Below are 20825 nucleotides of genomic sequence, written 5' to 3' on the forward strand. Positions count from 1 at the left end.
GTATAATTTAGTGGAGTTACATGCAATCCTAGAAATATGACGACATAAATCTACCGGATTAGAGTCAAATCTAATAAAGAAATCCATAGATCGAGTTAATGCGACGATAGGGGTTTTAATTAGAAAGTGATTTCAATTAATCAACCTAGAGTCAGTTGTTCTTACTCTCGAAAGAGATGTTAACATAATTTAGGGATTTCTACAGATCAAGACACAAGTGAATAAATTGTTTAATTCAGATTCATAATAAAAGGTGAGTCTAGGTGGATTCTTTCCTAGGTGTTGTCTATCTCATTGGTTAATATTCAATTATTTTCTTGATTCATTCTCTGTTGCATTCTTAGATAACTTAGTTTAGTAATTTTAGATTAAAACACTATCACTCTAATTTGTCTGCTAAATAATACAAAAACGGTAATTACTAATACTTTTAGTTCTCGTGGATACGATATTCCCTACTCACCATAGCTATACTATTGTTCGATAGGTGTGCTTGCCTTTGTCGTATTTATAGTTAGTTTAGTGACAATCATTGACACATACCTATGTGCCGGCCCGTGTTGATTTCGCACCTTGCATCCTAAACACGCGAAAAAACACAATTTTTAGGCTTTCTGGGAATTTTAAAGTCTATAAATACCAAATAGAAGAAGAGATATGGGAGCCATTAGAGAAGATCAAAGAAAACACTCAATGAACATCATTGGAGCCACTTCCGAAGCAGGTTTCCATCAAGATCGAAGACGTCCTTTTAATTTCTTCTGAAGTTTTTATGAGTTTCTTTGTTTTTTGTGGTTTTTCTGTCTTTGAGATGTTTTTATTCAGAATTATGAATTAATTCCCTAGATACCTAGGGAGGATGAAACCTATGACAAATTCTATTATTTAATTTTTGTTTTACATGATAAATACTTGATTCTTGTTCTAAATTTTGTGTGCTTATTTCTTGTTTTAATATTTCCAGGATATTAATTCATGTTTAATGTGCTTAATTCAGTGGAGCAAAAGCCCCTATTTAAGAGTAGATCTATCATAATTGAGTGGAGTTGCATGCAATCCTAGGAATAAGACGACATAAATCTATCGGATTAGAGTCAAATCTAATAGGGGGATCCATAAATCGAGTTAATGCGACAATAAGGGGTTTTAATTAGAAAGAGATTTCAATTAATCAATCTAGAGTCAGTTGTTTCTACTTTCGAAAGAGATTTTAGCATAATTTAGGGATTTCTACAGATCAAGATAGCAAGTGAATAAATTGTTTAAATCAGATTAATAATAATAGGAGTCTAGGTGGATTCTTTCCTGGGTATTATCTCTCTCATTGGTTATCTTTCGATTATTTTCCTGATTCGTTCTCTGTTGCGTTATTAGTTAAATTAGTTTAGTAATTTTGGATTAAAACTCATCACTCCAAATTGTCAGCTAAATAATAAGAAAACTGTAATTACTAATAATTTTAGTCATCATGGATACAATATCTCTACTCACTATAGTTATACTATTGTTCAATAGGTACGCTTGCTTTTATCGTAAATTTTAGTTAGTACGGAAACACACATCAAATAGGGAAGGGGTTGTTAATACTAAAAACCCCAGATATCTTAAATGTTACCTCTTAAAGGTGAATGTTGGAACAAACAGAGTTGAATCCCATGTCCTAAGCTGTTGTGTACATCAATCATTGTTATGCAGTGATTCAAGCATTACTTGAATTCCATGTTGCGGTTGAAGGTCAACAATAGGCATTGGTGAGTGGACATAGGAAGGGGAGAGGGTAAAGGTGTAGCGTTGTAGAATCATGGAGAGCACAATCTTCGTTTCTGTGGTTGCAAAGGACATACCAATACAAGATCGAGGTCCTAATCCAAAGGGAAAAAATGCAGCGGCATTGTAATTGGTAGATTTGGCAATCCCTTTTGCAAATCTCTCTGGTTTAAAAAGATGCACATCATCTCCCCACAGGTGAGGGTCATGGTGAAGTGAAATATTTTGAACCAGAAGATCTATGTTAGAAGGCAAGACTAGTTTTCCCAACTGCACTTCTCTTGCAACTCCTCTTGGTAGGCCATTTGATGGACCATACAATCTTAGAGTTTCGTAAATAATCATAGTGATCTGTTTGCATGACAGGAATATGTCAAGTCAAATTAAATAATATAATGTACTAAATGCATAGTACTTGTTAAATTTGCAATTGCGATAAACATGACCTGACTAAAAAACCTGAGATTGAGATACAAAATATATTGGAATGTTTGACAGTTTACTTACAATTTTGAGTTTAGAAATGCCTTCAGAATCTGGATTTCGATTACCGAATACGTTAATTACCTCTCTTCTAGCTTTCTCCTGCCAATCTCCATGGGTTGCTAAAAGCAAGACTATCCATGCTAGTAAGGAATTAATAGTTCCTTGTCCAGCAAAGTAGAATGTTTTGCACTCATCTACCAAGTCTTCCATTGATAGACTGTTATTATCTTTCGAATGATAGGAATTTACAAGTAATCCTAGAAAATCATTACCAAAACTATCAGCTTCTCCTTTCTTAACTCTGTCTTCTCTTTTCTTAACAATCTTCATCACACAATCTTGTATTCCTTTTGCAAGTTTTTCTGACCTTAGCATATCAGCAGGTTTCCATAACTTGCTGTAAAAAGCAAACCAATGTCAACCATATATAAGGAGAAAACTGAATCCATATGGATAAACATCCTAAAATTTGCATTCAAAAACTAGTTAAAATCTTGGAACATACTTGATGAGAGGAATCCTAGTCTTGAAATTATTTCGACTCATAATTACAGACAACTCTTTCAACATGGAAAGGATCTTCTCCCCTTCCAAGTAATTGCTACCAAAAGCTGTTCTGGATATCACTTCTGAAGTCAATAATCTAAATTCTTGAAACACTTCAATCTCTTTGCCTTCTTGGCCTTTCCATTTCTCTAGCATTGTTTCAGCACTCGCAATTACTGCTGGTATCATGTTCTACCCAAACAATCCTCCAAAATATGTAAGCAACGATATACGATTTCGCCAACAATTATAATCCTTAAATTTGCAGTCTAAGTATAGTTCATTTAAATTAATTATAATCGATACATATATTTTGAGGACTTACCTTTAAGCTTTCCCCATGGAAAACATGATTGGCAAGCTTCCGACGCTTCAACCATTTTTCACCCTCAATCAACACAAGCCCGTTCCCCAGTAGGTTGCTAAAATAAATCGAAGGCTTCTTTTTTGGAAATATATTTTCATTATTTTTCAGAACCTCTCTGACTAGTTCAGGTTCTGAAATCACTAGTACAGCTCGAATACCATTCCAATAAATATAATTCCTCCCTAATCAAACAAAAAAGGGTACATCTTTTCTTAGAACTGGTGGGTAAAAATAAAAATAAACTTATAAAAATTAACCAACGCATCTAAGCTTATAACGATGCCACTTTTTTCAAGATTCAATTTTTTCTCATTTATATTTAAACGTATTAAAAATATTACAAACAAATAAATCTCGAAAATATAATGAAACCTAATAATTATCTATATTTTGTATTAATGAAAATAATACACTTTATCATATGGGTTGTTAGCGTATCTTAGTATTTCATAACATAAAAATAAAATTCGTTTCGTACCTATATGAATTCTAATGTCTACTTATAAAAATATAAGTATCCAATACATCTATTTGAATAGTCTCATTTGTTAAAAATGGATACAATTGTTCATTATTTATCACTAGAAAAATCTTAAATTTTTTTTGTAATAATCAAGAACTGTAACTTCTTGCATCACTCTTGAATAGACAACTTTTATTAGTAACCAAGTCAACTTTTAATTACTTACAAATTTTCATTTACTACTATATTGGAACATTATAGTGAAAAACATGCATGGATCTTACCATATTTGTTGATCCAGGTGTAAATATGTGGCTGCACTCTAGGAAATATATCATGCCTCAAGGCCATAGGTTTGCTTAATGCTTCTTGTCTCATCTTGGTAGCTTCTTCATTGTTTCCATGGATGAATTTGTAAGGAGGTCCTTTGATTCCCTGTGAATTCATCATATGCTGTATACGGAGAGGTACCCACAAGTAATTATAAAGGAACTTTATTAAAGCTGCAAGGAAGAAACAACATGGGACAAGAATTACAAGCTCCATCAAGCCACTAATTTTTCTTGTCTTAATCCTGAACTCAGATGTTCCTTGTAGTCTCAATAACAGATGACTCTCTGAGTTGTAAATAATAGTTGATATCACTATCGTTATTTGTAATTTAAGGGGTTTTTTAATAATCGATAGTTATCATCATAATAATCAACTCCGTCGTATTAGTCTTGTCTCAATCATTAAAAAATAAAAGACAAATAAAAACGTGTCAGCAATGAGTATTCAATTCCTGGATATGGGTTAGTGTCCCTTTTTCCTTTTGGATCCTTCGAACAACATAAAGATTAATTGGAAGTATATGTCAGACATATTATTATAAGTTAAAACATCATTGTCTATTACGCCTTATGAGTAGATTTATTCACATGCCGAGTAGGACGCCTGGCTTGGATTAGACTTGAGCCAGAGAGTTTATATTAAATTTTGGATTTTAATTTTATCAACTTTAGTTCTTATTTATTTTGAATTTTGAAATTTTAGTTTGTTTTTAATGGTAACAGTTAAATTTATTTGGTTAAATTATTATGTCATTACTCTTCTATAATACATAAAGTTATAGATTTAGTCCATGCTCATCAATTGAATATTTTTGAATTTTAAAATTTTAGTCTTAATTCAAATGACGGTCGTCAAATCTATGAATTAGTTTTTATGAGTAAAATGTGAAGATAATAAACAAACATATTATTACACATGTGATACTATGTTTGACACACATCAATTTTAAAAATAAATCATTTGCTTATGACTAAAATTTTCAAATTTAAAAGTACAGGGACTGAAAATAATCAAATTAAAGTATAAGTACTAAATCCATAATTTACATAAAGTACATGGTCTAATAGGAAATTTTGACATTTTAATATTAGTTTTCATTCATCTCACCCAAATTCAATTTAAAAATAAAATAATAAAAATAATTCAGCTCTAAGCTTAATTATTATTTTTTGGAACAACAGGTACATAGGAGTATTAAAATAATCATATAGAGATTAATTGATTATTGGTTTATCTTATTGATTATTATTATTGATTATTGATTATTGATTAAATGACTTACATGTTATAGAATTTCTCTAGGGGTGCTTTTGTGATTGGCTCTTCCGCTACTTCCAGTGTCACCTTTGGTCAGGCAACAAAGAAGGTATGGAGGCACCGGATGAGCCGCCGGATATTGATGATCCGATGGTTGATGGGAATGGTTAGCAGATGAAGGAACCAATGATGCCTAGAACATCCTTTATAAGGACACGTTTTTGGGTTCTTCATTACATCATTCTAGTGTTTCACAAGATGATGATTTTGAGTTCCATGAGGGGTATATCACAACGACTAATGTTGATGGAATACCTTCTCTTAGTTTTCCAAATCAGGTTCACAAATTTATTGAGAAGCCTATGGTGTGGGTACTGTCAACATCAAACTTTTGGGCCGACGCATATCTTTTAATGCTTTGTCTAACAAAGTGTATGTGCTCTGAAAGCTAAATAAATCCATTCAATTAATGGATTTGAAGAAAGATTTTTACTTGATCAAGTTTCAGGATGACGATGATTACTCAAAGGTAATGGATGGGCCATGGGTTATATAATGGCATTACCTAGCAGTTTGGCCAAGGTTGCCGCTCTTCTCGACATCTCCATAAGCTAAAGTTTTATCAATTACACAAAGTAATAACATGTAAGCAACATCATGAATAAACGGAATCAATAAAAAAAAGCATGGCAAAGAAGAAACTCCCCCTTAGTTGTAGCATTAACACACTCCCCCTCAATAAGGTGTTTCAACATAGGGTGCAATGGATGCTAACTCATCAAAAGCTCTATAGATGGGAGTTATAACTCATGGAGCAACAAGGATTTTTACCACAAGATCTTCAGATAGCATAAATATTTTCATCTTGATTTTGAAAAGTTGTTGCATCAATTTCCACTTCACTTTTCACACATGAATCAATCAATTGTCGATCTTTTCTCACCCATACATGTTTCTAGTTGTATCTTGATTGAGTTGCAACTTGTCTTCAAACATTTCTCACATTAGGTCATTCAGCATCTTATAACAATGTGGTTTGATATAACCAACCATACTACAATAATGATAGATAACCCTTCTCTTCTTATGTTTATCAAATCCATGAGATGACCTTTCATTCTCCCTCATATAGATTTTTACCCTTGACCTTGAGTAGTGCTAGGAGCAATGGGCATTGGTTCTACCACTGCTTACTTCCACCATTAATCTCTCAACATGTTAAATTATTTAGGTCTAATATGACCAAGAGCTCCACAATAATGAAAAATAACTTGATGGTTAGAGGTTTCAACAAGGATCAAAACATACTTCTTGGAACATTCATCTTGATCATTATTATTGGTATGTAACACCCCTCTCCTTGTCCGGTTGTCGAGCCCGAGCTACAGGATTCTATAACAGCTAATGGAATAGATCGCCTACATTTCTGACTTTAACATTCAATGAAACAACAAAACAATTTATAATTCATGTATAATATGATCTGCAAACAATTCTAAGTCTCAATCGAGTTTACGAAAGCTCTTAAGCCAACCCGGAAATGAATGAAGACTTAATTACAAACTTTTAAACATCAAGGAAAAATTTTCAATACAGGGTTACACGGTTGTGTGCTTAGGCCTGTTACAATCGGTGACCGTGCGAAATTGGAGTCACATGGTCGTGTATCATGGTCATGTAACTCAATGAAACCATGTGGACCTAAATGTAAAAACTTACAAACAATCTCACGGCTGTGTGGTTGGGCTGTGCGAGAGATTGAGACTGTGTGGAAATTCTAATGACCAAATCTATAGTATCACATGGACGTGTGGTTACCCCGTGTAACAAACTAGAACCATGTAACCCAGAACCTTCCAATTAAAAACAAAGCATATGATTATGTCACTTACCTGTGTGTAACATGGAATAAATTACATACATTTCTAACTTTAACATTCAATGAAACAACAAAACAATTTATAGTTCATGTATAATATGATTTACAAACAATTCTGAGTCTTGATCGAACTTACGAAAGCTCTTAAATTAACCCGAAAACAAATAAGTACTTAACTACAAACTTTTAAACATAAAGGAAAATTTTGCAATACAAGGTTACACGGTTATGTGCATAGGTCGTTGATAAGTGCTAAAAGTAACATCTTTTAATCACGTTCTTAATGTAGTTTTGGATGATTATTTGATGTAAAATGGTGAATTTTATGCTCCTAATTTTTTAAATTCCTGATTTGTTCTTTGTCGTGTTCTTTAGTTAATTAATTTAATTTATTTTATTTTTTAATCAATCACCCTAATTTATCGGTTAAATAATAGAAAGACGGTAATTACTAGTACTTTTGCTCCTCGTGGGAACCATATCTTTGCTCACCATACTATACTATTAATTGATAGGTGCACTTGTCTTTGTCGTATTTTTAGTTGGTTTACAACTGTATCAGTCATGTTATAATCGGTGACTGTGCAAAATTGGAGTCACATGGACGTATATCCAGGCCGTGTAGCTCACTAAAATCGTGTGGACCTAAATGCAAAAACTTACAAACAATCATATGGTCGTGTGGCTGGGCCGTCTAAGAGACTGAGACTGTGTGGATATTCTAATGACCAAATCTACAATACCATACGGGCATGTAGTCACCCCGTGTAACAAACTGGAATTGTGTAACCCCAAACCTTGCAATAAATAACAAAGCATATGACCATGTCACTTACTCGTGTGTTAGCCCATGTATACAAAAAAATGTACATTTTTCAACAAACTATCAAAATCAATTCATCACCTAAGTTATGGATAATAACTATCCACCTGATAACCCATCCAAAATGTACAATTTCATTCCAAAATAAATCACAAACCATGATCCCTAGAATCTAATTGATATGCCTCAATGTCACCATCACACAACATGTATCAATTCAAGTAATTAATCTTATCTCATGTCAATTAGACTATAATCACATATATTCATTATATGAAATCCAAACACCAAATTATCATCACACATAAATGACTTTATCACCAAAACATCACATTCAAATGTTACCATTCAAACCATAAGTTAGCATATCAACTTGCTAACAAACATATATACAATTGCACATCACCATTTAACACTCAACTTCAACAAAACATATATTTACAAATCAATTCCTATTACATGCCACATAACCGAGTTGAACAATTTAAAATTCTACCAAAGTGGAGGCTGGATAGTGTGATCTTCGAGATGATCCGATCACCTAGTTGTGTAAATTGTTAACTACAGGAAACAGAAAATGAAACAGAGTAAGCTTTAAATAAGCTTAGTAAGTTCATAGGTTTAAAACAATGTAAGTTACCTTAATTCTCACAATTACATAACAAAACAATTGACAAAACGATTTATCATGTTACCACAATTCATATCAACGGTGAGTTTATCACATTTAAGTCATATCATTCTGTATTATAGAAATTGATCCAAATCAATAACATGTCAACTAACTATTGAACATAAGTAAATTTTACACCATTCTTCTATGCATTATCACATTATATTTATTACTATTCAACCAACATCACATTTATAACAAACCGTTAGCTTGATGAACTCTAATGAACATAGACGAATACATGGGTAACCACCCAAAAAACACCTGATTGTTCAAATAAGTCATACCATCCATGAACACACCTAGGCACTAAGTGCCAAGCTCGTAGGCTATATATCCCTCCAGAAGCACACTTGGGCACTAAGTGTCAAGTCTGTAGGCTACACATCCTCCCACCAAAACACACCTAAATCACTGTAAATATAACTCAATAATTCGTAATAAATGCTAAATTTTGGTACAATCAGTGTAACCAGTACGTCATTATCACATCACATATCAAACCCGTACAGCGTGAGAAATAACCCTATTGACATACCAATTGTATTCTATCCTATGTTCATTAGGGCTCAATACACATTCCAAACATCATTTTACAATTCAATCATTTCTCACCTTTGGTACCAATTTCTAAACATTTTCAAATACATTCAACTATCACAAAAATAAATTTGTAAACCGTGTACCAGCACACGTCCACAAGTCATTGCCCAACTGATTTTGTGGAAAAGATTTTCAACACCAAAAATGACAAGTTATGTTGCTTGTTGCAATGCTAGCTGTGAAGGACACTACCATTGGCACTTTGACAACTACTTCAAAAAAGTCTACCTCAACGATAAGATTATCAAGGTTGAACAAACCTTCCATATTTAGAGTACAAACCCACATTCTCAAAGTAACATTTAATTCATCTTGATTTATCAAAATCTCATCAAATCAATTATCAGTAATATAAGGATATAAAAGATCATAAAGTTAGTCCACATCTTCTTGGATTGCATATCTTAGTATATAAGGTAAGTAAGCCACATAAGAATCCTTGAAAAGTAAATTTACTTGATTCAATCTCTTCTTTAAAAATAAACATGAGATTAGCTAAACAATATTCTCAAAAAGATGCAAGCAAATAATCAAAACAATTTGGTCAAAAATGTCAACAGATAAGGCAAATTTTTTGGTTTGCGTAGTGCCAACCGTAGTAATCACATCCTGAGTTGCTAATTTGAGAACTTGCCTCAACACATTCTTTTTTATTGATTGCATGTTTTACCATCTGGGAAATTGGTAGCTACTTGCATTTCATTATATATAAAAGAGAGCATAGCTTAGGAATAGAGGAGTAGTAGTAAAAGCTATTCCATGTTGTGGTACTTCAAAAATTATTATGTAGGGGTTCAGTAATTACTTGAATTCCATGTTGTGGTCGAACGGTGAGAATAAGTATCGGAGAGTGGACATAGGCAGGGGAGAGGGTAATGGTGTAACGTTGTAGAATCATGGAGAGAACAATCTTGGTTTCTATTGTTGCAAATGTCATACCAACACAAGATCGAGGACCCAATCCGAAGGGCAAAAATGCAGCCGCGGTGTAATTAGTAGCTTTGGCAATCCCGTCGGCAAATCTCTCTGGTTTAAAAAGATGCACATCATCCCCCCACAAGTGAGGGTCACGGTGAACTCCAATATTTAGAGGCAGAATATCTAACTTAGCAAGCAAGAATAACTTTCCCAACTGTACTTCTCTTGCAACTGTTCTTGCCAAGCCATTTGACGGACCATACAATCTTAGAGTTTCATTGATGACCATAGCCATCTGTTTGCAAAATAGAAAATATGTGTTAGATTACATCATGTTGTGATGGCTATTTAAAATCTTGGTTAGATAGTTTGCTTACTGTTTTAAGTTTGGTGATGCCTTCGAGATGAGGATTTTGGTTACCAAATATGTCAATCACCTCCCTTCTTGTTTTTTCTTGCCAATCTCCATGGATTGCCAAATGCAAGACTATCCATGCAAGTAGGGAATTAACAGTTTCTTGTCCGGCAATGTAGAATGTTTTGCATTCGTCTACCAAGTCTTCCAATGAAAGCCTATTTTTCTCATCCAAATCATGATAGGCATTTACAAGTAATCCAAAAAAATCATTGCCGAAGCTATCAGCTTCTCCATTCACAACTTGGTCTTCTCTTTTCTTAACAATCTTCATCACACAATCTTGTATTCCTTTTGCAAGTTTTTCAGACTCTAGCAAATCAGCAGATTTCCATAGCTTGCTGGAAAAGTAAACTATGGTAAGCTATATATAATGAGAAAACCAAATCTATGGGGAATGAAAGTCTAAAATTTGCATTCAAAAGCTAGTTGATATAAAGGAAAAACTTGGGATTAACTAAGGTTATAGGGAACATACTTGATGAAAGGAATTGTAGTCTTGGACATATTTCGACTAACAAGTATTTTCAACTTGTACAACAGGGCAAAAATCTTCTCCCCCTCCAAGTAACTGCTACCAAATGCTGTTTTGGAAATCACTTCTGAAGTCAATAATCTAAATTCTTGAAACACTTCAATCTCCTGGCCTTCTTGGCCCTTCCACTTCTCTAGCATTGTTTCAACGCTAGCAATCATTGCTGGAGTCATGTTCTGTCCAAAGAATCCTCCAATATGTAAGTAGTAGCGACACGCAATTTAAGGTTGGAAAGCACTTTTTAACACAAAACCATGCATGATTCAAATTAGATTTTATTCTAAGCTAGAAAGCCAAAAAATATTATTTTGTTTTTTTTTTTAAGAATAATGCTTTCAATGAAATTACTTTTTTTAATTTATATCTAACATTTTATGTGGTAAACATAATCAAACTTTTGAAAAATATCTTTTCGAGATACTTATCAACTTCGATGAGAAGCTCATCCTTAGCAAACAATACAAAATTTTACTAAAATATTGTAGTGTGTGTATAATTCTCGTAAATTAATTACACCAAGTTTATATATTTGGAGGATTTACCTTTAGGCTTTCCCCATGGAAAGTGTGATTGGCTAGCTTTCGATACTTTGCCCATTTTTCCCCCTCAGTGAACGCAAGCCCATTCCCCATGAGCTTCCTACTAATTTCTGGAAGCTTCACTTTTTGAAAAATATTTTCACTATTTTTCAAAACCTCTTTAACTAGTTCAGGCTCAGAAATCACCAATTCAGCTCGAGCACCGTCCCAATAAACAAAATTCTTCCCTAATCACATAAAAAGAAAAAGGATCATTGATCTTGCTTAGAACTACGAGTTATAAATCATAGTGAAAAAAAAACAGCATGGATCTTACCGTATCTGTTGATCCAGCTGTAAATATGTGGCTGTAGTCTGGGAAATAAATCATCTGTCCAGGCCACAGGTTTGCCTAATGCTTCTTGTTTCATTTTGGCAATTTCCTTGTTGTTGCCATGAATGAATCTGAAAGGAGGTCCTTTGATTCCCTGTGAATTCAGTATATGCTGTATACGCAGAGGTATCCACAGATAATCGTAAAGGAACTTGATTAAAGCTACGATGAAGAAACAACACGGGACAAGAATCACAAGCTCCATCAAGCCACTCATTTTTCCTTCTCTCAACACGGAATCCGGTTGCTCCTTTAGTTATTCTATTGTGATTTCCATTTTTAACAAAGCATTTAAATGGTAATTGAGTGGGATATGGTTGTCATCTTTCCTTTTGTTCCTTCGAAGATAAGGTAAAATATCATATCTGCGCTGTAACGCCTTACCATTAATGAGGAGGCTTGAGATAATTTAGTCATTATTTATACGTTTTTGAGGGTGAGATGATACTAATATTAATGCACCAAATTATTCTGCAGTTAAATATACTTGAGCGAGAATAGTGTTAGGATGAATGATCTTATTAGGGGTTGTTAGAAATATATTACTACAAAATAAAATCATTAGCATTGACAGGAAAAAAAAAATCAGTTGAGCGTAAATAATAAAAGAATCACTGTGTTATGGAAGAACAAGCAACATCATCAGTCACCCAATTATAATTATGTTTTACCGATTAAGTCTTAACTCAATTAGTATGAGTATAGTTGTCAATGCAAGAGTATGTTGGTTCGAGTGCGCTGAAGCGCAGTATCCTCCTATTTATGGGTTGGGAAGAGACTATAGGAAATTCTAGGCATTGTGAATTGTGACACTCATTACTTGATTCTTGAATATCTTATTAGTAATAATTATTTTTGGCCACTAGAAGTGGAAAAAAATAGATAAATAAGAGAACAATTGGAGTTCTCAATACCACCCTTCAAAGAAAAGAGAATTTATGAAAAGTAGTTAGTTATTTACCTGTCGTATACTTGAAAATCATATCTTTTGTTTGGGAATGTAGGAACCCATCTTTGGTGGCACAAAATTAATTTAAAGCTCTAGAAGAATTAATATATTGTTACCCTGTATTTGATGTGATAATGGATGGAACACGTTAATCGTTTATAAAACAAAATTAATTCAAGGCTCCCGAAGAGTTAATATATTATTATTAAAAGAACAAAGTGATAATTAATGCGCTATATATAATCTAGTCAGTCTCAAATAAATTATTATATATGTTTTAAAAGGATATACGTTGTAATGAATATTATATTGAATTTGTAGATGAAGAGACGATGAATTAAATCTAATATATTAAGTAAGAATTTTGTATCGAAAAACTATGGTCTTTTCCTCTAGTTGGTACAATGTATATATTAGTATGGTTAAATAATATGAGATGGAAAACAAAAGTTTACATTAGTATCATTGAATCACATGAACATAAACTAGAAGTTTACTGGTCTAAATATACTAATTAGTTGGCATGATTGGTTAAACCATCTTAATCAATAATGATACAATAAATGAGAATTTACACTAACAAAAGTTGAGATTGAATCTCTAGCATTTTTATGAAAGAAACATAAGCCCATTTATTCGGAAAGTGAAATGTTTAAATATTATTTTGATAGATGCATCTACAAGATAATTACATATGAGTTATCAAATCACAATTTATCGCTTGGGCTATTATTTGTTTAATGATTAGTTTAAGAACAAAACTTTCAAATTGTGTAATTGAGACAATTATTGTTAATTTTTGTGAGTTCATTTATCAAGCTTTTAACAATCATTATATATTAAATTGTCCATGCAAATAAGTATCGCAAAACTTGATGTTTATGTGTATAAATGGTTCAGCATAATTAATAATTAAATGACTCTAGAATGTAGTTAGACTTTATTTTTTTTTAGAATAAAAGATGTATATATGTATAAGTATGATATTTTACATATTCGAACTTGTACGTATCATGTTAATAAACTGTGATCAACACTTCCCAATACAGTTAATTTTAGAAGTTTTGAATATATAGTATATATTTAAATAGCTCCATCACAATGCAGATATTAAAAAAATTGAAAATATATATTATAAATCTCATTGTATTATTAACTATGCTGAATTTTCTCAACATCATAGTAATGGAATTTAGTGATGTCCTTGAGTTGTCGGTTGTGTTATAGCTTCGACCCCTTTTCCTTCTTCACCGAAATCGGTTCCGATGAGTTACCTAGTAGTTACTATGACAATGAGAAGATAGCGATTTATATTCCAAATGACGAGAGTACAGGGGAGAGAGAAAGAGGATATGCATTCAATGAGCAGTTCTTAGAGATGTCAAATGCGGGCGGTATAGAAACCAAAGGAAGATATTTGTACGAGGATGCTCAGAGGTGCTTTAGTACAGCTGGGTAAAAAATTTCTAGAAAATGAAGATTTATCTAAGTCAATTACTGTTTAAGATACACAACGTTTTGACTTAAATGGGGAGAACATTCAAGATGGTTCCCTTCTGACCCAAAGTTGAATGGATCAAATAATGATATGAATACTGATGTGGGCCAATCTTGCCTGGTGGACTATAATGCAGGGAGGGCTATGGAGAAGGTGTTCTCTTCTTCTAGTCCAGGTGAAGACATATGTGGTAACTTTTAGATGGGGAAATTATCGTTGTTGCTACTAAGAAGGGGACAAGGATGAAATCCACCGACGAAATTGAAGATTTCTTTTGGGAAAGAGCGGATAAGAACTAGTAAAAGAAGGGGTCGGAAAACTCTAACTAGAGTGATAGAAACTTGAGTCAACTGGCGAAGGAAACTTGGAATGTGGGAAAGCTTTTGGGGTTGTCTGCGAATTGTGAAGACTAGGTAATAATTGACGAGTTGATTGCTTTAGAATGCAACGATAGAAACTTGGTTAAGAATGTCGATTCAATATGCTGCAGGTCTGGTGTGTTGCAAGTTTTTGGTTGGTATTTTTATCGGTTTCTGTTTTCTTTAAATTTTGGTTGTGTTTATGCTTGCTAGTGTTTTTTGTGGCTTTATTGCCTTTGATCCAAATGTGGATCCTATCTTGGAATATCAGGGGTATTGGTACTAAAATTAAGTACAAAGTGTGTTAACATTAATAATGACAATTAATAATGGTTGCCATTAACATTAATGGGAGACAATCAATAATGACAACCACCAACTTTGGAAAAGTGGCATGGGATAATTTTTTTTTGGTCCTTGAGATAATGGGCTATTTATTGTTTGGTCCTTGAACCTCAACTATAAATAGGCCTTCTCATTTCTCATTTCAATTCATCCCAACCAATCTTTCTCTCTTAGTTTTCTCTCTCTCCCATTTGAGAATTCTTAAGGAATTTTATTTGTTTGTAATATTTTGGAGATAGTAAAGTTATCATCTGGTGTTAGTGCCGAGGGGCGTAGGTATAATTTACGAACCTCGTTAAAACTCTTGTGTTCTTTTTGTCCTATTTTTCTTTCAATATTTGAGGGTATAATAGTAGTATTTAATTGTGCTATTAAATTACTATAGAAGGATATTCGACTAAGAAAAGACTTGGTATTTAAGAGATCCTTGTGATCCACCTCTCTTCCACAGGAATTGAACTTTGTGTGATTTTTAGTACAATAATTTACGCTTCTCCGACCCTATTGGAACAACAAGTGGTATCGAGTCGAAGGTTAATCGTAGTATGCTCTGTGGTTGCGTTTAAATGATCTTCCACATCGAAAAGATTTCCTTAGGTATATTGAAAGATTATGGAGAAAGCAATCGGTGTAGGAGCTTCAACATCGTCCATATGGACAAGATCGACAATTGCAAATGCAAGATTGGTGTGGAGATCTTTGATGGCACGGCCATTTTGGTATGTGGCAAAGTGAGGTTCTAGATGCCCTTTTCAGCAGGTCTAGACATTGCCATTGATGAAGAGAAACCAGATGATGTCGGGAGAAAGATTGGAAGGCGATCAATTGGTTGGCATGTGGCACAATTCGATCATGCCTTTCTCGAGAGCGAGGTATGCTTTTTAAAGGAGACTTCGCAAATAAGTTAATGGGTGGCACTTGAAGAAAATTTTTAAAGAAAAACAGTCAAAATAAGCTCCACTTGAAGAAAAGACTGTTTCGCTTCACTTACGTCCCAGTACCACAATGAATGATCACATCACCAAATTTAATCAGTTAGTCACCGATTTGCTAAATATGGATGAGACATTCAAAGATGAAGATTTGGCTTTGATCTTTGTTGGGGTCACTTCACGAGGAGTTTGAGTTCCTAGAAACTACTCTACTTCATGGCAGAGTGATATATCTCGGCGAAGTGCATGCGGCCTTATCTGATTATGAGCAGAGAAAGAAGGACAAGCAGAAAAACTCAATCGAGATCTGAAGCTTTAGTAGTCCGGCGTCGTTCATACACTCGGAAGAAAACTCGAAGGGAGATCAAAGTCAAAGTCCAAACTCGGGAAAGATGAATATGCCTTTTGTCATGAGAAAGGCCACTGGAAGAAAAATTGTCCAAAGCTGAAGAATAAGGGAAAAGCTGCTGTAGATGCTTGTGTTGTAAAGCATGATACCAGTGACTCTGAACTATCACTGGTTGCATCATCATCGTCGTTCCATTCAGATGAGTGAATTTTGGATTCGGGTTGTACCTATCATATGTCCCCTAACCGGGAGTGGTTCTCTGATTTAGTAGAACTAAATGGAGGAGTTGTTTATATGGGCAATGATAATACACAAAAGCTGTTGGGATAGGTTCAATCCAATTAAAGAATCAAGATGGATCAACGAGTTCGGCGATGTTGATGCGTGCCCGGTTTGAAGAAAATCTCATCTCATTGGGAGCCTTGGAATCCAATGGTTCGATTATTACTATGAGAGATGGGGTTTTGAAAGTGACATCGCACACTTGTGATATTGAAGGGCATCAAGAAAAATAACTTGTATTACTATCAAGGTAGTACAGTTATTGGAGCGATCATTGTAACTTCGGTAACAAAGACTTGGACTCAATGCAGTTGTGGCATATGAAGTTGGGACATGCCGTGAAAAATCCTTGCAAGTTACGGCAAAGCAAGGATTGTTGAAAGGTGCAAAGGCTTGCAAATTAAAATTTTGCGAGCATTGTGTTCAGGAAAGCAAAAGAGAGTGAAATTGACTTGCTATCCATAATACAAAAGGTATTTTGGAATATATTCACTCGGATGTGTGGGGGCCTTCCAAAACACCTTCGTTGGGAGGAAAACACTACTTTGTTACTTTTGTTGATGACTTTTCCAGAAGAGTTTGGGTGTATACCATGAAAACTAAAGATGAAGTGCTTGAAGTTTTTCTTAAATGGAAAACTATGATCAAAAACCAGACTGGCAAGAAAATCAAGCGGCTTAGGACGGACAATGGAGGGGAATATAGAAGTGATCCGTTCTTCGATGTGTGCCAAGAGTATGGTATTGTACGACACTTCACAGTTAGGGATACACCACAACAAAATGGAGTGGCAGAGCGTATGAATCGAACATTCTTGGAGAAAGTTTGATGTATGTTGTCCAATCTTGGGTTGGGCAAGCAATTTTGAAATGAGGTTGTGACATCTGTTGCCATCTTGTTAATTGTTTGCCATCATCGCATTAGAAAGAAAAACTCCTATGGAGGTATGGTGCGGAAAACCACTCTGATTATGATTCCTTACATGTGTTTGGATCCACTGCATATTACCATGTGAAGGAATCAAAGTTAGATCCGAGGGCAAAGAAAGCTCTCTTTATGGGAATCACTTCGAAGTGAAGGGATTTCGTCTTTAGTCTTAGACACAAAGAAAATGATCATGCGAGAGATGTTACCTTTGATGAATCGCCACATTGAAAAGGTAGCGGATAAAGATATTCAGATGAACGATACTCCACAAAGGTGGAGTGTACTCCAAAACAGTGGAGTTTGAGCGGATGGGGATTTGCCCGGTTAATAAGTCTAATTCTCCAGCTACAATGGAGGAATTAGAGGTTGAAGAGGTTCGACCCAAGAACCGTTAAGTACACGAACCGATTCAGTTGCAAGGCCACGGAGAGAAATTCGTGACACTGCTCGATTCTTGATATGGTGGCCTCGCCCTTCCGTTGTTGATGATGATATTCCTATCACTTATCAAGAAGCAATGCAAAGCTTAGAAAGTGATAAATGGAAAAGCGCCATGGATGAAGAAATGCAGTCTCTCCGGAAGAACAATACTTGGGAGTTGGCGCAATTACCGAAAGGTAAAAGGGCAATCGGATGCAAGTAGGTATTCGCAAAGAAAGATGGATCTCCTAGTAAGAAGGATATTCGCTACAAGGCAAGATTGGTAGCTAAAGGCTACGCTCAGAAGGAGGGAATTGACTATAATGATGTATTTTCCCCTGTTGTGAAGCATTTCTCCATTAGAATTTTGTTGGCCTTGGTAGCACAGTTGAATTTGGAGCTAGCTCAACTTGATGTTAAGACGGCTTTCTTGCATAGTGAGTTAGAAGAGGAGATCTATATGACTCAACCCGAAGGATACACAGATGCTGGTGGTAGAAATTGGGTTTGTAAGCTGAACAAATCGCTATATAGATTGAAGCAATCCCCGAGGCAGTGGTACAAGCGATTTGATAGCTTTATGAGAAGGCAGAAGTACACAAGAAGCAAATATGACAATTATGTATATTTGCAGAAGCTGCATGACGGATCTTTCATTTATCTACTCTTATATGTTGATGATATGTTAATCGCTTCAAAGAGCCAAAAAGAGATAGATAAGCTGAAGGCTCAGTTGAATCAAGAGTTCGAGATGAAAGATCTAGGTGAGGCCAAGAAGATTCTCGGCATAGAGATAAATAGAGATAGACAGAAAGGCAAGCTTTGTTTGAATTAGAAGCAATATCTGAAAAAGGTATTATAATGTTTTGGTGTAAATGAAAACATAAAACATGTAAGTACCCCACTTGCTTCTCATTTGAAACTTAGTGCTCAATTATCTCCAAAAACTAAAGAAGAAAGAGAATATATGGCAAAAGTCCCATATGCTAATGCAATTGGGAGTTTGATGTATGCGATGGTGTGTACGCGGCCTGACATTTCACAAGCTGTTGGAGTTGTGAGCAGGTATATGCATGATCCTGGAAAAGGACATTGACAAGCTGTGAAATGGATTCTACGGTATCTTTGAAAAACCATAGACGTTGGTTTAATTTTTGAGCAGGATGAAGCACTTGGTTAGTTTGTAGTTGGATATGTTGATTCCGACTTTGCTGGTGATTTAGATAAACGTCGTTCAACTACGGGTATCTGTTTACTCTTGCAAAAGCCCGATGAGTTGGAAGTCTACCTTCGATCTCTGATGGTGTGTCTACTACTGAAGCGGAATATATGGCGATTCTGAAGTCATTAAGGAGGCTATTTGGCTTAATGGATTGTTGAAAGACTTGGGAGTTGTTCAAAGTCACATTAGTCTATATTGTGACGATCGAGCGCTATTCATTTAGCGAAAAATCAAGTCTATCATTCAAGAACCAAGCATATCGACGTAAGATATCACTTTGTGCGGAAGTCTTTGAAAAGGAAAAATTCTACTTTAGAAGATTCCGCGGCGAGATAATCCCGCAGATATGATGACTAAGGTGATAACAACAATCAAGTTTAATCATTGTTTGAACTTGATTAACATCCTGAGAATTTGAGCACCTTCAAGTGTATGGCGCTCGAGAGCGCATTTGTAGGCACTACAAAAGATAGCTTTATCGAATTTGGGGAGTTGAAGGAAGTCTGTGAAGATGTGATTATCCTAATCAAATCTTCAAGGTGGAGATTGTTAACATTAATAATGACAATTAATAATGGTTGCCATTAACATTAATGGGAGACAATCATTAATGACAACCACCAACTTTGGAAAAGTGGCATGGGATAATTTTTTTTTTGGTCCTTGAGATAATGGGCTATTTATTGTTTGGTCCTTGAACCTCAACTATAAATAGGCCTTCTCATTTCTCATTTCAACTCATCCCAACCAATCTTTCTCTCTTAGTTTTCTCTCTTCTCCCATTTGAGAATTCTTAAGGAATTCTATTTGTTTGTAATATTTTGGAGATAGTAAAGTTATCATCGGTGTTAGTGCCCGAGGGGCGTAGGTATAATTTACGAACCTCGTTAAAACTCTTGTGTTCTTTTTGTCCTATTTTTCTTTCAATATTTGAGGGTATAATAGTAGTATTTAATTGTGCTATTAAATTACTATAGAAGGGATATTCTGACTAAGGAAAGACTTGGTATTTAAGAGATCCTTGTGATCCACCTCTCTTCCCTGGGAATTGAACTTTGTGTGATTTTTTAGTACAATAATTTACACGCTTCCGACCCTATTGGAACAACAAAGTGGTGAGACTAGCAGAAGTTCTTAACAAATTGGATACGAACTGTCTTCATGAAACTAAAATGGTGAGTGTGAAGGATCAGAAGATTAGATCTTTGTGGCCTTATGATGTTTTGGGATTCTCTTTCTCCCCTTCAATTGGACGTTCAAGAGGTCTCTTGGTGGTTTGGGATATTGATTTTTTGAGTGTTGGATCCAAAATTTATATGCTTCCTCTTCTGTAATTGTTGGGATTTTGGACAAAGATGAACGAAGTTTAATCAAAAGCTTGAGCAAAAAGGCTCGAGACTTGTTGAAGAAAAAAAATAGAAAATGAATTGAAGAACTAAACAAAAACAAGAAAAGAGAGAGTTTTGTTGATTGAATTTGCTGATAATTTCATTAACCATGAAAATGGCATGATGCCAATACATATATCAGCAATATAGCTGGACAACATAAACAAATTTCACCTA

At 34.6% G+C, this 20825-nt stretch overlaps 2 protein-coding genes across 3 annotated transcripts; both read right to left on the minus strand.

Moving 5' to 3' along the window:
• Positions 1-337: 337 nt before the first annotated feature.
• On the minus strand, positions 338-4302 carry LOC108476226 (cytochrome P450 CYP749A22-like). 2 transcript variants are annotated; one of them, XR_008280302.1, is made up of 6 exons: positions 3914-4302; positions 3125-3348; positions 2759-2991; positions 2275-2650; positions 1616-2118; positions 338-580 (listed from the first exon to the last, which is right to left on the minus strand). XR_008280302.1 is itself a non-coding variant. In XM_017778368.2 (5 exons), the coding sequence occupies exons 1-5, from the start codon at positions 4173-4175 to the stop codon at positions 1678-1680; spliced, it is 1536 nt and encodes a 511-aa protein (XP_017633857.1). In that variant the 5' UTR covers positions 4176-4302; the 3' UTR covers positions 1419-1677. The 2 variants fall into 2 exon arrangements, 1 of the variants encoding a protein (XP_017633857.1); XM_017778368.2 differs by lacking the exon at positions 338-580 and having other exon boundaries at positions 1419-2118.
• A 3911-nt stretch (positions 4303-8213) lies between these two features.
• Positions 8214-12301, minus strand: LOC108476224 (cytochrome P450 CYP749A22-like). The gene is made up of 6 exons (XM_017778365.2): positions 11921-12301; positions 11608-11831; positions 11009-11241; positions 10493-10871; positions 10003-10410; positions 8214-8482 (listed from the first exon to the last, which is right to left on the minus strand). Exons 1-6 carry the CDS (start codon positions 12192-12194, stop codon positions 8459-8461), a joined length of 1542 nt encoding a protein of 513 aa, XP_017633854.1. The 5' UTR covers positions 12195-12301; the 3' UTR covers positions 8214-8458.
• Between the last annotated feature and the right edge of the window lie 8524 nt (positions 12302-20825).

The sequence above is a fragment of the Gossypium arboreum genome, chromosome 3, assembly GCF_025698485.1.
Source record: "Gossypium arboreum isolate Shixiya-1 chromosome 3, ASM2569848v2, whole genome shotgun sequence".
Taxonomy (NCBI): Eukaryota; Viridiplantae; Streptophyta; class Magnoliopsida; order Malvales; family Malvaceae; genus Gossypium; species Gossypium arboreum.